The sequence below is a fragment of the Phycodurus eques genome, chromosome 7 (assembly GCF_024500275.1).
Source record: "Phycodurus eques isolate BA_2022a chromosome 7, UOR_Pequ_1.1, whole genome shotgun sequence".
In the NCBI taxonomy this organism is placed as follows: Eukaryota; Metazoa; Chordata; class Actinopteri; order Syngnathiformes; family Syngnathidae; genus Phycodurus; species Phycodurus eques.
In genome coordinates this window covers 8723255-8739067 of record NC_084531.1, presented here as the reverse complement: position 1 = coordinate 8739067, position 15813 = coordinate 8723255, and the positions used below count along the sequence as shown (strand labels likewise).

The 15813-nt window shown below is 41.5% G+C and overlaps 1 protein-coding gene across 5 annotated transcripts; it reads right to left on the bottom strand.

Annotated features, from left to right (window-relative positions):
- Positions 1-5054: 5054 nt before the first annotated feature.
- Positions 5055-14967, bottom strand: LOC133404746 (uncharacterized). Of its 5 annotated transcripts, none has more exons than XM_061680946.1 (8): positions 14882-14967; positions 12717-14054; positions 10231-10391; positions 9108-9373; positions 8247-8477; positions 7541-7733; positions 6424-6611; positions 5055-5713 (listed from the first exon to the last, which is right to left on the bottom strand). In XM_061680946.1, the coding sequence occupies exons 2-7, from the start codon at positions 13323-13325 to the stop codon at positions 6521-6523; spliced, it is 1551 nt and encodes a 516-aa protein (XP_061536930.1). In that variant the 5' UTR covers positions 13326-14054; positions 14882-14967; the 3' UTR covers positions 5055-5713; positions 6424-6520. The 5 variants fall into 5 exon arrangements, with proteins under 5 accessions (XP_061536930.1, XP_061536933.1, XP_061536932.1 ...); XM_061680949.1 differs by having other exon boundaries at positions 6424-6607; XM_061680948.1 differs by having other exon boundaries at positions 12717-13996.
- Positions 14968-15813: the final 846 nt, after the last annotated feature.

The following is a 15813-nucleotide window of genomic DNA, read 5'->3' as shown; positions in this document are numbered from 1 at the left end:
TGGGAGGGATCTTGATTCTTTTGTAATACAATACTGAATTGTAAAAAAAAATAAAAATGGATTACGAGGAAAAATATTATTTGTACCAGAATGCTTTAGTTAAAACACTGTACGATCACGCAGTCATGAAATGGAATTTTAGTTTTCTAATATAAGAATAGATCAAATATTTAGTTAATATAGTCAGCCAAAGCTGCAAGAAATGCAAAGTGACCAATGTCCTTTCACCGGAGGAAGGACCAAGTCATTGCTTTGTCTCAAGTACCAACTCGAGACAGGTAAGGCCCAAGTCAAGTCTCAAGTCGAGACATGCAACTCCCAAATCAAGTCGCTAGTCCTACACTTTGAGTTAAAGTCATTTTAATATATATAATATTTATTTAATGTATATATTATATACTGCATTTATATCCAAGCATCCATTTTCTGTGCCACTTATCCTCACTAGGGTGGTGGGCGTGCTGGAGCCTATCCCAGCTGATTTTGGGCGAGAGGCGGGGTACACCCTGAACTGGTCGCCAGCCAATCGCAGAGCACATAGAAACAAACAAGCATTCAAAATGACATTCTCACCTACGGGCAATTTAAACAAGTGCATTGAACCTTAATAAAAAAAAAACTAGGAGACTGATAAAAGTTTTTGCACCTTCACAGCCAATTGTCAAGGGGGGTAGCTTAATTTATTGTCCCTTCAAAACCGACTGATTGTAGGTTTTCAGTTATTCTCTGAAAATGCTATAACTTACTTTTTCTCACTTTATTTCTGAAGTGAAATTAAATGGACTTGTCAGAAATAAGAATTTGCATCCAATAGTGCTGCAATTAGTAATCGAGTATTCTACTGACAATTCCATGAGAATAATCAAGAAAAGGATCCAGCCCTCGAATTTCTGTACAACTTATCCTTACTAGGGTCGCCGGCGTGCTGGAGCCTATCCCAGCTATATTCGGACGAGAGGCGGGGTACACCCTGAACTGGTCGCCAGCCAATCGCAGTGCACATCGAGACAAACAACCATTCGCACTCACATTCACACCTACGGGCAATTTAGAGTCTTCAATCAACCTACCATGCATGTTTTTGGGCTGTGGGAGGAAACCGGAGTACCTGGAGAAAACCCACGCAGGCACATGTGCTCAGCAGTCGTCCACAGTGCCGCCACTGCATTCGTCTATTTAATATATTTTAAAATCCATATTTAACCAAACAAATTTGATAAACAAGTGCATTGAACCTTAATGAAAAACAATATGAGACTGATCAAAGTTTTTGCACCTTCACAGCCAATCAGAATCAGAATCATCTTTATTTGCCAAGTATATCAAAAAACGCACAAGGAATTTGTCTCCGGTAGTTGGAGCCGCTCTAGTACGACAACAGACAGTCAATTGACAGAGAACACATTTGAGACATAAAGACATCGACAAAAACAGTCACTGAGCAGTAAAGGTTTGCTAGTTATCTGGTAATGACGGTACAATTTTTTTTATTTTTTTTTTTAAAGTTGTGCAAAAAGATGCAGAGTCCTCTAGCACTTAGAGCAGTTTGAATGACTAATATAGCAATAGTCCGGTGCAATGACCATTGTGCAAAGGGCGCCGAGACGTCAAAGAATGTAAGCAGTTTAAAGTGACGAGTAGTGCGATCATCTGGGACAATGTCGATTATGCAAATGATGCAGATACGCCTCAGTCAGTGTGCAAGTGGTGCAGATGCTACTCTGGCATGAGTGGCCAGTATTGGTCAACAACACATGCAAATAGTCCAGCGTGGCGAGACAACTACAGTGAGTGCACGAGTCATGTATAATTGGCCCGACAGAAATGTGATAACAAACACAAGACAAAAAAATTGCCAGCCTGTTGCAATGGAATTGTAGGTTAGGTGTTTAAGAAGTTGATTGCAAGAGGGAAGAAGCTGTTGGAATGTCTGCTAGTTTTAGTTTGCATTGATCGGTAGCGCCTACCTGAGGGAAGGAGCTGGAAGAGCCGGTGACCGGGATGTAGAGGGTTCGAGAGGATTTTGCACGCTCTTGTCTTAGTTCTGGCAGCGTGCAAGTCCTCAAGAGTGGATAGAGGGGTACCGAGAATCTTTTTAGCAGTTTTGATTGTCCTTTGCAGTCGGAGTTTGTCCTTTTTCGTAGCAGCACCAAACCAGACTGTGATGGAAGAACACAGGACTGATTTGATGACCGCTGTGTAGAACTGCCTCAGCAGCTCCCGTGGCAGGCAGTGCTTTCTCAGAAGCCGCAGGAAGTACATCCTCTGCTGGGCCTGTTTGAGGACGGAGTTGATGTTGATCACCCACTTCAGGTCCTGAGAGACTGTAATTCCCAGGAACTTGAAGGTTTTGACTGTTGACACAAGGCAGCTGGACAACGTGAGGGCCAGCTGTGGCGAAGGATGCCTCCTGAAGTCCACGATCATCTCTACAGTCTTGAGCGTGTTCAGCTCCAGGTTGTGTCGGCCGCACCAGAGCTCCAGGCGCTCCGCTTCCTATCAATATGCAGACTCGTCACTGTCCTTGATGAGGCCGATGACAGTGGTGTCATCTGGAAACTTCAGGAGTTTGACAGCAGAGTGTGTTGAGGTGCAGTTGTTCATGTAGAGAGAGAAGAGCAACGGAGAGAGGACACAACCTTGGGGCGCCCCAGTGCTGATGCTGCGTATGGATGAGGTGGTCTCCCCCAGCCTCATCTGCTGTGTCCTGCCCGTCAGGAAGCTGTGAATCCACTGGCAGATGGCAGGCGAGACGCTGAGCTGGATTCCACGAACAGGATCCTCGCGTAGGTCCCTGCACTGTCGAGGTGTTCTAGGATGAAGCGCAGTCCCCTGTTGACTGCATCATCCGCAGACCTGTTCGCTCGGTAGACAAACTGCAGGGAACCTGTGACGCTCTTGAGGTGGTCCAGCACGAGACATTCAAAGGACTTCACGACCACAGATGTGGTCCCAAAAGATTCCAACAAACCAACCTCTTTTAAAGTGAAGCTTTTGACTGAAATTTTGGAATATTCAATGTCTTAAAACATTTCTACAGGAGGTATTTATTTTCACAGAATTGTAGTGTGAACAATACACACCATTTTATATTAGTGTGCTCCTGAAATTTGGCATCGTTTGGCCTTCACAAGTGCATCGATGTCATTTAAGTGTTGTCAGTGCACCCTCCAGTGGACATAATTAGCAACAAACATTACTTTTATTGAAAAATAGCAGTGAATGTGTTCTCCATCCCCACTGGCCGGATTGGACCCCCTGACGGGCTGTGTCTGGCCCGCTGGCCGTGTGTTAGCTAACACTGCTTTAGGTAGTGTGTGAAAGAATGACCTCTTGCTCGTGTGATGTGGATTTATTTTGCAATAATGTCTTTATTGTTACATTAAATGTTGGTGTCGTTTCTGTGTATGTTAACAGTTGGTTCTTGGAATGTATACCTTCACATTTATTGTCCATTTATGTTGTACTGTTTTTATTTTATTTTATTAAATGAAACCATTACTTTAGGTAGTGTGTGAAAATAATGACCTCTTGCTCAATTCCTCTTCCAAGGTGTGCCCATAGGGTACAAACTGTTGCATCAGATTAAACTACTCATTTGCAATAATGTTGTGCAACATTTTAACCCAATAAATAGTTAAGTCTTTTAGCAATATTTTGACTCGTTATAATTTACTGTAGAAGAGCAATAAATTGTACATATAGTTATAGAATGAGAAAGCTGCAAAGTCCCCCCCAGTACTTTCGTTAAAGTCGTAGGTCTTTTCAAGTCAATGGGTTGTAGTCCAAGTGAAGTCACGAGTCAGTCCACGTCGAGTTGCAAGTAGTCTTTTAAGATATTGTCGAGTCCAAAAGTCATCAAATTCATGACTGGAGTTCACACCTCTGCCTTTCACCATCATACTGTGTTGCGTATTTTTGTTTGCACATTAAGGATAATAGCCCCGTTTTTGTTTTACGTCCTCATTTAAAAAAAATACAAGATAAAAAAATGCCTATCACAAAAAAAAAAAAACGGCCCGTACTTTGCAGTGCAGCACAAGGCTGGGCAATCAATCCAAATTTGAGTGCGATTTAAACATATATTGACACACCAGTTGGAGTTCACTGTAAGACTAAACGCACAACAAAAATAATTACCCTCATTTTAAATAAAATACAATACATAATTTTAGAAATCGGCAGTTTATGCTAACAGTTAATGGAAAACCCAATTGATGGGCTAGATAATATTAGCATTTGATCCCTGGAGGGATTTAGCTACAAATATTAAATATTCACTCTCAAACGCTGAAGTAACACATACAGACAGTTAATATAACAATGCTCACCAGCATATGTTCTTCCTAATTTGGAACAATGCTCACAGGCATATATTCTTCCTAAACTGTGAAAAATGAGATGAAATTATAACATGACTTTCTTCTACTCTTTTTTTTAAGTTTACAGCAGACGAGTAGCTCCATGCATGCATCGCACCCCACTTCCCCTAAGAGGCCAAGTCACACAGATAGTCATTGGCTGCGTAAAAAGACACTTTTTTTCCCCCTGACTGTGACATGAAATCAGACTAAACTATTCCTATTTTAGGTCAATTAGGATGGCAAAAACTGATTTTTTTTAATATGTTAAATGCCAGAATAATGAGAGGATTTTAAAAAAAAAAAGACATATAATAGACAATACAGGCAAGGCTAAAATCTTTGGTACGTTTTTAGTCATGACTATTTTTCTTTGTTTTTATTTCTATCCATTCATATTCTGTACCGCTTATCCTCATAGGGTCGCGGGTGTGCTGGCGCCTATCTCAGCTGACTTCAGGCGAGAGGCGGGGTATACCCTGAACTGGTCACCAGCCATTTGCAGGGCTTTTTTATTTCTATTATTTTAATATATTATTTGTTTACTTGTTACCAATTTATGGTCGTTGTTTTAAGCTATATTTAAAGTTTAGTTTTTGTAGTTAAATAACTACAAAGTTGTAAAATAAATGAAAAATTGTTTATTAATTGTGATTTCAATATCAATCAAAGTAATTGTGATTATTATTTTTTCCAATAATCACCGACCCCTAGTGTAGCGTCCCCCTTCACACTGCACGAGCGCTCAGGACCTGCAAAGCAAACCCTAACAAACATGTCGGATCATATAGCCTATACACCTCATCATACATAAATTGCAACATTTACAGCTCATCCATATGAATGGTATCGGCAGTGATCAACAGATTTCACTCATGGATGATCGGTATCGGAATCGGCAGCATAAAACCCTGATCGGAGCACCCCTAATAGCAATCCCCTTTATTGAACACATAGTTGCTTCAAAAACAAGCTAATAACAAATCACAAGCCCTGATGTTATGTCCACTTCTTCCTCCTTGCAGAGGTTGGCGGTGTGTGACGTAGCAGCTTCCGGCTTTATATCGGACAATTATGTTTTAATATACTGTCGCATACCACCTTTGAAAAAATAAATCACTTTTTGGAGCATAGAGAAAAGGAGACCGGCTTCCTGTTCATCTCTCTCAGCTGAGCACTTAACGTGTCTGTGAGGAATGTGAGATCGGCTACTTGAGTCAGTAGGCTGGCGAGCGTCTGGTTTAGCTCGTCCTCCTTGCGCGACGGAAGATCACCGTCTTTCCCAGCAGCTCGGCACCCAGGTCCACCGCCATAATCCTCATCTTGGTTGCTCATCTCGATCCAGTGGGACACTGCAGTGATATAAAGTGAATGCACATGTCAGCGAGGCCACAATAAGAGCAGATATTCCCATACAGTCGTATTTTTATCTGTGACATTGGTAGCTTGACTTATAAGTGCCCTATCTTACAAGTTATTCGAAGTTACGAGTCATCTCTCCCTATAACTGTCTTACAAAACTCTGCTATCTTAATGCTAAAACAATGCGACATGCCACAGACGGGCCAACAAAACCAGTAGTTATAAACCTTTAAAGTCCCAGTAAAGTGAAGATTGTCCTCTAAATTTGACACACCACAGTTAAGAGTGTTGCTAATAACCTTGACAAAGTTCAATGATTAAAAAAAAACCAAAAAAAAAACAATTATACCAAATGTGGTGAGCCCGCACATTTAATCGTATTTTAATCACGATCACGATCACACGCACACTCTATGTCCATCCATCCATTTTCTGTACCGCTTATCCTCACTAGGGTCGCGGGCGTGCTGGAGCCTATCCCAGCTATGATCGGGCAGGAGGCGGGGTACACCTTGAACTGGTCGCCAGCCAATCGCACACACACAGACATATATATACTGTATTTCAGCTGCCGTATATATAAGGCAGCGTTTCATTTTAGCAGATCTATGATTTACATATGCCGACCATATGCCATATCCCGTCAAGTGTTACGACAGTGCCGCAAAGTGTCATAGTGTTTTGGTGCGTGTTTTCTTACTTGTATGATGAATAAAATTCTTGTTGGCATACAGTTGTTGTCCGCACATTATTGAACATAATAATCTGACGAGGAAGCTTCACTTTGTGCCGCTGCCCTAACTTCTTGCTGCCATTCCAGGAAATTTGTGCTTGTTTATCCAGTCAGGCACGTACTGGGCACAGTTTTTCTTTGGGTCATCATCCTGTCTTGACATGAAATCAGACAAAATTTATAAACTTGTTTTAGGTCAATTAGGCAAAACATTATTTCTATTTTCTAAATGCCAGAAAAACAAGGAGGATTTTTTGGGGGACAATTATTTTTTACTTTTTTCAAAGTCTGCAGTTCACTTACATTTCATTAGTATTTGGTACCTTTACCTTTAAACTGTATGACTTTGGTTTAATGTTTTGGATATCGTTCCACAAGCTTCTTACAATAGTTGGCAGGAATTTTGGCCCGTTCCTCCTGACAGAACTAGTGTAACTGAGACAAGTGCCTTGCTCAAATATGGCTTTTCAGATCTGCCAATAATTTTTTCTGATGGCCACTCCAAATCATTGACTTGGTTATCCTTAAACTAGTTGGTAACCAGTTTTGGCAGTATGCTTCGGGTCATTATCCATTTGGGAGACGTCCATTTCTGGAAATTGCACCCAATGATGAACTAGACTTGTGGAAGTCCACAGTTCTCTTCCTGATATCTTAGCGGATTTCTTTTTACTTTCCTTTTGTGTTACACAAAGAAGCAGTGTGTTTTAGGTGTGCCTAATCTTACTGTATGTAAATGTCTGACTTTGAAGAAAGTAATGAAACATTGTCCAAAAAAAAAGTTATTCTGTAATTATTCTGGCATTCAGGAAGTACCATAGCAATAATTTGGGTAATCCTAATTGACCAAACAAGAAAGGTTTTGTCTGATTTCATCTCAGGCAGTGAGGGGGGGGGGGTATATGTAAACTTCTGATTAAATCTGGATGTGATCTCTCTCCATGGCGGATTTTCACAAATTGCAGTTGGGTCTGGAACACACCTCCACCCCCCACAATTAACATAAATAAATAAATAATGAGTCTGTACTGCCTATGAAACTTCCTCTTCATAAATTCATTTTTGGACAATTATGAATGAATACCTCTTCTTCTGGGTGTGCTCATTGTCGTTGTGGCCCCCGTTCTCACGCGGTCGCTTTCGGTCGCAGTGTCCGCTTCTCTCGGTCTCCACCTCCACAGTCGGACAGGCTCCATCTTGTCTGTGTTTCGGCTCTGTCCACCCAGCGTCGGCGACTAGCAATAGGGCGTTCTCGATTTTGAGCTCCTCTTTCATTTCTGTAATTCATGAAAATGAACGTCATTGGTCTGCCTGGCCCCAATAGAGGCTCTCATCAAATAAATACAATAATCCCCTGCATATTCACAGTTCACAAATTCAAAGCCTGACATTTTTCTGTGAAACCTCTCCTCAGCTATTTACTAAAAGATGCCTCTGCGCAATCTAGTTTATTGCTTCTCTCTCTCTCTCTCTCTCTCTCTCTCCCTCCCTCCCTCCCGCAGAGGAGCATAGGCCACGACTCTTCTCCATCCAGCACAGCTTTGGGCCATCCTCTGCACCTCTCTCTCGTTGGTAGCGTGCTCATTCAGCTCTGACGTTAATTTGTCCAGTGTCCCTTTAATAACGACACTTCACTTTTCAGCTATGCTGGCTTTTATAACATTTTGATGGCATCCACTCTGAACATATTTTGACAAGCCAAAGAATTTAAAACTGTAAAACGAATCATCTTTGCACAGCTTTAAATTGACTACAAACCAGTGTGTGTCTGTAATTCAACTTTCACGCGCCTTTTTTGATGTCAACATGTTCCCCCTCGTCCGGTTCGAGTTTGATAGCTATTGTAGTGATGGCGGCCGTTCTGGGAAGGTCTGCGTTGGCACTCAAGTCCGGCACACTGTGGCCACAGTACGACACCGGCTGACTCTCGTGCGGGTGGCATTCGGCCTCCGGCTCAGCATCCTCTTCCTTGTAGCAGCCACCGGAATCTCTGCCTTCATTTTCCTCGAGCAGTGTGTCACCTTCAGCAAAGGCACAAATTACGTTGATGGTTTGTTGCTCCTTCACCCTAATTATTATATTAGGCATTTTATTTATTTGATCAGTAAATGGCTATAAGTTTGAATTTATTTCAGCTCAGTAATTCTCACTCACAATTATCCAATTTAGGTTCCCGCCCATTTCATTTTCAGTTCTGAACTGAAAAAGTTGGTCGCACCAGTGCTACAAGTGCAAAATTTAATGGAGAGCTATGACTCACTGAGCTTGGTTCTGGAAGGAAGTATTACAGCAATCAATTTTAAGAAGCCTACTCACATGTATCTAACCTTAGTATTTTCACTCATTATTGTCTAAGACAAACATCCAGACTTGCAAAATAGACAACAATATTCCGGACGGCTTCCACAGAACAAGAAAAGAGGCTTCGCAGACATTCTGAGTGTTCAAGGGTGTAAATAAATGTGTTCTCAAACTATTTTCACCACTTTGAATTGGGTAATATTGCCTAAAAATAACAGACGAAGTGGTGACGGACCAATGGTATCAATTTTTGAAAAAATATTACATTGACCATATTTGGAAATAAGGGGTTTTCGCCAGGCAGCCACGATAGGCAACATATGAGTTTTCTTTTAATGATGATGATTTACCTTGCTGCTTTTGCCTTTTTTCTTCTTCTCCCTCTCCCCAATTATCATCTTTGTCCTTTGTGCTTTTGTTGCCCTGCTCCTCGGCCCCTCGGCCAGGTGAATTGACCGAGGCTTCCTCCTTCATCGCAGGCACAAGCCGCTCGACCAGGTCCAGCTTCAGGCCTTTGGTGTCCAGGCCACGGCGCTGGAGCTCTTCCTTCAGCTTGTTTTCTCTCAGATTCTTCAAGTCATCTGGCTTGTAGGTACGATCCTCCTTAGTACAAACGCTGGGGGGTAAAGCGCGGGAATGAGACCTTGAGTTGTTTACAATGTTGAGTTAGAGGGAGTTTTCAATTTTAAAAAAATTAAAAAAAAAAAAATATATATATATATATATATATATATATATACACACACACATATATACATCTCCATCCATCAATTTTCTGTGCCGCTTTACCCTCACAAGGGTTGCAGGCGTGCTGGAGGCTATCCCAGCTATCTTCGGGCGAGAGGCGAGGTACACCCTGCACTGGTCGCCAGCCAATCACAGGGCGCATATAAACAACCATTCCCGCACACATTCACACCTACGGGCAATTTAGAGTCTCCAATCAACTTACCACGCATGTTTTTGGGATGTGAGAGGAAATCGGAGTGTCAGGAGAAAACTCATGCAGGCACGTGGAGAACATGCAAACTCCACACAGGTGGGGCCGGGATTTGAACCCAGGTCCTCAGAACTGTGAGGCAGATGTGCTAACCAGTCAATCACCGTGCCGCATATAAAATATAAAAAGTCAAACTTTTAGCTTTTTTTGTTAAAACTGTCACTGTGACCTGGCAGTGTATATGAGTAAAGTGATGTGTGAAAAAAATAAAAATAAATCAACCTATCTGGCCCCATCTTTTGCCTCTAATTTGGTTTGCAAGAAACCACTGCCCCCAAGAAAGAAAACCTACTGGAGACAGAAGACGTTAGGTGTCAATTATAAGCTCACACCCACAGCCGCGGTTTCAACATTGGTAGCATGGCTTATTCGTAATAGATTGTGACTATAACACAAAATGCTATCGGTTTGTAGTTTTATTTTTTTGTAATGTACAATCAATTAAAAATAAAAAGAAGAGGTGATAAACTTACCAGTCAAGCAGAAATGTTGCTAATTCTGCATCGGTTTTGAATCCTCTCTGCTGCCTGAAGTCCCTCCACCTCTGAAAGGCAGCTCCTAAGTTCAGGCTTTTTGTGTCTCGGTCTCTGGCCAATTTCTTCTTTTTAGCCTTTGTTACTCCTTTGCTCTGCTTCTGTTTAAAGGTCAGATAGCAGAGGTTGTATAGGGTTGCTTAAAATTCATATTGGCATTATGTTTTGTAATGCATACACATCATTTCCAGCAAATTGTCAACAACATTTTTTTTTTTTATATATACAGTGCCGTGAAAAAGTATTTGCCCGCTTCATACTTTCCCAACTTTATTGCTTAAGCTCCTCAAAGAAATGTAATCATCAGACAAAGATAAGCCAAGTAAACATAAAATGTAGTTTTTAAATGGTGATTTTAAGAGGAAAAAACTGTTCAAAGCTACATGGCCCTGTGTGAAAAAGTAGTTGACAATCCAAAACACACCAGTAAACTTCTGAATGATTTAAAAATTTATATTTTGGATTGGCCTATGACTGGACGAGTGGTGGGGGGGGGGGGGGGGGCTGTGCTGAGTGAGGAGTGTCAGGAAAGTGGCCCAGAGGAGTTGAGCACTGATGTAGATAGATAGGACTGGAAATGGAGACATTCTTTCTGTATGTACACAATATTGCCAAATTTATTTGCTCGCCTGCCTTGACTCACATTAATTTAAGTGACATCGCATTGCTAATCCAAGGGTTAAATATAATGTCAGTCCACCCTTTGCAGCTATAAGAGCTTCAGCTCTTCTGGAAAGGCTGTCCACAAGGTTTAGAAGTGTGGTTATGGGAATGTTTAACCATTTTCCAGAAGCGCATTTGTGAGGTCACAGACTGATGTTGGACGAGAAGGCCTGGCTCTCAGTCTCCACTCGAATTCATCCCAAAGGTGTTCTATCAGGTTGGTGTCAGGACTCTGTGCAGACCATTCAACTTCATCCATCCCAAATTCTCTCAGTCATGTCTGTATGGACCTTGCCTTGTTCACTGGTGCACAGCCATGTTAGAAATGGAAGAATTGTTCCCACAAATTTGGGAGCATGGAATTGTCCAAAATATTGGCCCGTTAGTTCCAGTGAAAGGAACTCTGAAGGGTTCAGCATACCAAGAGCTTTGGACAATTTATTGCTCCCAACTTTGTGGGAACAGTTTGGGGATGGCCCGTTCATGCTCCAACATGAGTGTGCACCAATAGACAAAGCAAGGTCCATAAAGACATGGATGAGAGAGTTTGGTGGGTGGGTGTGTGTATACACAGTCAGTGTGACCCTGGGTGCGCAATATCCAGGAAATTGTATGTCCTGCATAAATGTTTGACGATCAAAATACCATGGGTATTGAGCACCTACTGGCAGAAACATAAATTGTGCCGATTTATGTTTCTGTCAGTGGGTGGAGCATGAAAATGAGAAAAGATGTTTTATTTGACTGAAGCATGTATTAAGATGGGGATGGTTGCACTTAGACATATTAATAAACAGCACTGTATATTGACCACTATAAAATAAAATAAAAATACTAAACATCGGATGCCCAAACTGCTCCGAGCCATTGTTGGCTCTCTGCAAAATGAGGAATAGCTGCCTCACCTACACCATCTCTAATAAACTAATACTTAAATGGTGTAGTCTTAATCAGTAACAATTACTCTGCACACTACATTAACAATAATCTTAAAGGCTATGTTGACAAAATGATCATCTTGCCACATAAAAACTTTATTTACAAATGAACTTGATCTTAAAACTCTTCATAGCCAGAGGCTTAACAAAAAAACAATTTTGTAATCACATGGGCTAACAGCGGGTATTTTGGACGATTGCTATTATCCATTTACTGTAAATTGACCACCATCAAAAACAACAAGCCGTTTGTAAACACGTACGATGTTGTGGAATGAGCAGCAGGTCAAATATGCCGCGACATGCCACGATGACCTGGAAGTGACGTATTTCACACTGCGACGAGCGTTAGCGTTTACTGCAATTCTAGCCACGGAGACATGCTTTTTTGTTGTTGTTGACAGTCTGACATGAAATCAGACAAAACCTTTTCTGTTTTCGGTCAATTAGCATTACCAAAATTATTTATAATTGCTAAATGCCAGAATAGTGAGTATTTGTTGTCGTTGTTGAAACAGGCATGCTCATGGGGTAAGACAGTCAAGAAAAAAAAGCGTCTTTTTATACAGTCATGGCTAGAAATGGGTGCCAATATTCTTTAGCACGACTGTACGTGTTCTATATTCATATATGTTTCAGTGAAACTGCACGAGGTTGTACATAGAATTCAGTATTCCTATACATTGTGTGCCCCCTTCTGTTGGCTTGCTATATAGGCACAAGTACAAACGACAGTGTTAAAAGTACTACGTGGGCCTTTTTTAAAAAAGTATATATATATAATAGGGATGATAGAGTCGTTGGTATAAACAAGGAAATCCTCACCTCTTGTCTGCGCCGTTTCGCCGCTGCACCGTGGCGGCTGTGAGATTTAGTCCTCTTGCTGGCGGTTGAGGTCCCTATGGGCGTAGGGAAAATAGTTGGCACTGCAGCTGGTTTCAGCCTCTGCCTAACTACACCTGTGTATCCGATGCTTTCGGCTAAGTCCTTCTCAAAACACGCCGGTTCGAAGTGATCACCGCAGAGTTTGGAATGCTTGCTAGGCACCCATAGCTGGCCGCGTTTCTTCCCCTGTCGATTGACTTTCCGTATCCACTGGTCACGTATTCCTTTTTCGTTTGGAAAGCCAAAGAAGCTCTTGCCGCTGCCTGAACCATTTGTACAACCGACTGCCACACAATAAACCATCGCGAAATCGCTAAAGCATACGACAAACCATACAAGGACGGGAACAGGTAGTACGGCAAGTGTGACGTCACAGAGCCGGATATAGCCGAAGACCGGAAGGCGCTCCATGCAAAAAGCAGAAGGCGCATTCTGAATCATATTTATCGATTTAACTGCTATATAATCATTTCGAAATGGCAGATATGGTTTGTAAAGGGGTTCGAGAGGAATAATTTTCACATCTTTGTCATCTGACCTTGAAGTCATTTTGGTATCAAATACTGCACTGCCCCAAATAGAACACACACAGCAAAATATGTATATTCAAACTAATATAACCAAGGAATGATGACACATTTGAAGTCCTGCTCCATTTACGATTCAGCTGGTACATGTCCATTTTCATACGTCACCATCGAGGAGTTACAGTATAATACCTGGTATAAAGATCATATCTCTAAGGATAGAATAGAAATGTCACTTTTACAGGAACAATGGTAAGTCGTTCGGCATCTATTTACAAATAGCAGCATTGAAGAAGAAAAAAAATATCAAAAACACACACTTGGCTGTGGCAAAATATCTGTGATGGCCATTTGATTATTAGCTTAGATTTCTATGGCAGGATAAGTGTCAGGTGATGTGCTGTCATCTTCTGATGATGTCACTTCGAGTGACTTGGACAGAATTTGGAATAATATTGATTAACCACTTTATTTGGGAACAAGCACAGAGTCGAGCCGCTGCTCCTCTGCATTGAGGATCCAGATGAGGTTCCTCGGGCATCTCGCCTCCTGAACACCTCCCTGGTGAGGTATTCCGGGCACGTCAAACCGGGAGGAGGCCCCGGGGAAGACCCAGACGATGCTGGAGAGACGACGTCTCTCGGCTGGTCTGGGAACACTTCTGCATTCCCCCGGAAGAGCTGGACGAAGTGGCTGGGGGGAGGGAAGTCTGGGTTTGAAGTCTGTTGAAGCTGCTGCTCCTGCAACCCGACTTTGAATACGCGGAAGAAAATGGATGGATGCATGGATAATTAAAAACAGCACTGTTCCATATAAATGAATACAACAATTAAAAAAAGTTTAAGAAATTATTATTATTATTATTATTTTTAAACAGTGTAAGTTATAAAAATAGGTTTTGTTTGTGGCCAGTCTTTGCGTGCGCAAAGCATTCCTGGATTGATGACGTATAATGGTTGCTGTTTGCTGCCGTACATTGCTGCACTCTTATATTCGTTAAATGTTTAAACTTACAGTATATTGCACGCTTGTATTGGAAACCGTCATACATTGCAATAAAGTGAAAACATTGCTGCCCTCTGCCGAGCTAAAGGGTGCCGCATACCTTGTGACTGCTCACATCTAAATTCATAGACATACTGTACATTTCCGGGTTTTAATCGCGCTGCTGCACCGACTCAAGCCATCTAAATAGTATATAAAGCATCAGATATTGTTTTACATCAATACTTAACTATATACACAATCGATAATGTGCTTGTGGATGAAAAAGCTAAGCTTTGTGTAACTAGCACAGTATCCACATAGAGCTGTACAATGAATGGCAAGTGTAGTTGGCGACGTGTACATCAGCTTGCATTTCACTGTTTACATTTAGAGTACTTATGCACTTTGGAAAAGTTAGTGTAGATCCCTGTAAGTGTTTGAGTTTACATTTTATATTACTCTTTTAAGTCTTTGTATTTATTTATGCAATTGTATTTTTTTAATTAAAATATTCTAATTCATTAAAAGATATTCGGTGTTTCACAGTAAAGTTGCCTTTTTGAGGCCTATTTTCAACCCCCATGCTCTCACCAAGCTAAGTGCTGTCGTGGTTAAAGAACCGTCCGATGCAGACCACATGCAGGCCCGGTTCCAAAATGGGAAGGTGCTTGACGAGAATTTCCTCATTGACCTGAAGAAAAACACACAGCCGGTCGGGTCATAACAACATTGGCTTTTCTTGTCAGGAACTACAGTGAATCCTTGCATATTCACCATTCAAAAATTAACCTATTGACAGATTATCTTTGGGAACCCATCCTTTGATATTTATAGGCCAAAGCCATGTCTAATATAACTATCTTGTGTACCCCTAAATACCATCGAAATTTGCCTATTTTTAAGTATCACGATAAATTCAGATTTTTGGGGAGAAAGCGATGTGGTCAAAATTACCTTCATCTCGTCGTCCACAGGTTAGGTGACCCTGTGTGTGGCCCCCGCCCCCGCCAACAAGTAGGCGTAGCCCTTGATGGTCAGTGGGTAGCTGCTGTAGCGATCCCAGGACACTTTGAAGTGCAAATCGCATTTTTCTGAAATCAAGGCAAAGCGAACATCGACAGTTGGTATATCCTAGAATCAAACCTATATATTCAGGACCCATCTTCACAATTACGTGTCGATAGTAACAAGAGTTCTCTTCTGCGAGCGGATGTGGTGTGCGAGACCTTAAAGGTACTGTATTTTGGCTATCTAGACCTCCATAGTGTGACTCTCTAACATAGACTTAGACATAGACAACGCAGGAATGCGTGGACGATTTTAATTCCTATTTCACATTTACTGAGGCACCATAGAGATCATATCACATCCCAAATACTAGAAAAAGTTGGTTTGGCAAATTACAGGACCTTTAAGAATATCGGCAGAGAACGAGGTAAGGTTAAACAGATTGCAAAAAGGAACATTTATTTACACTTTGGCTGCCAGCCGTTTTAGAGAATTTTCACTTACCTTTCAAGACC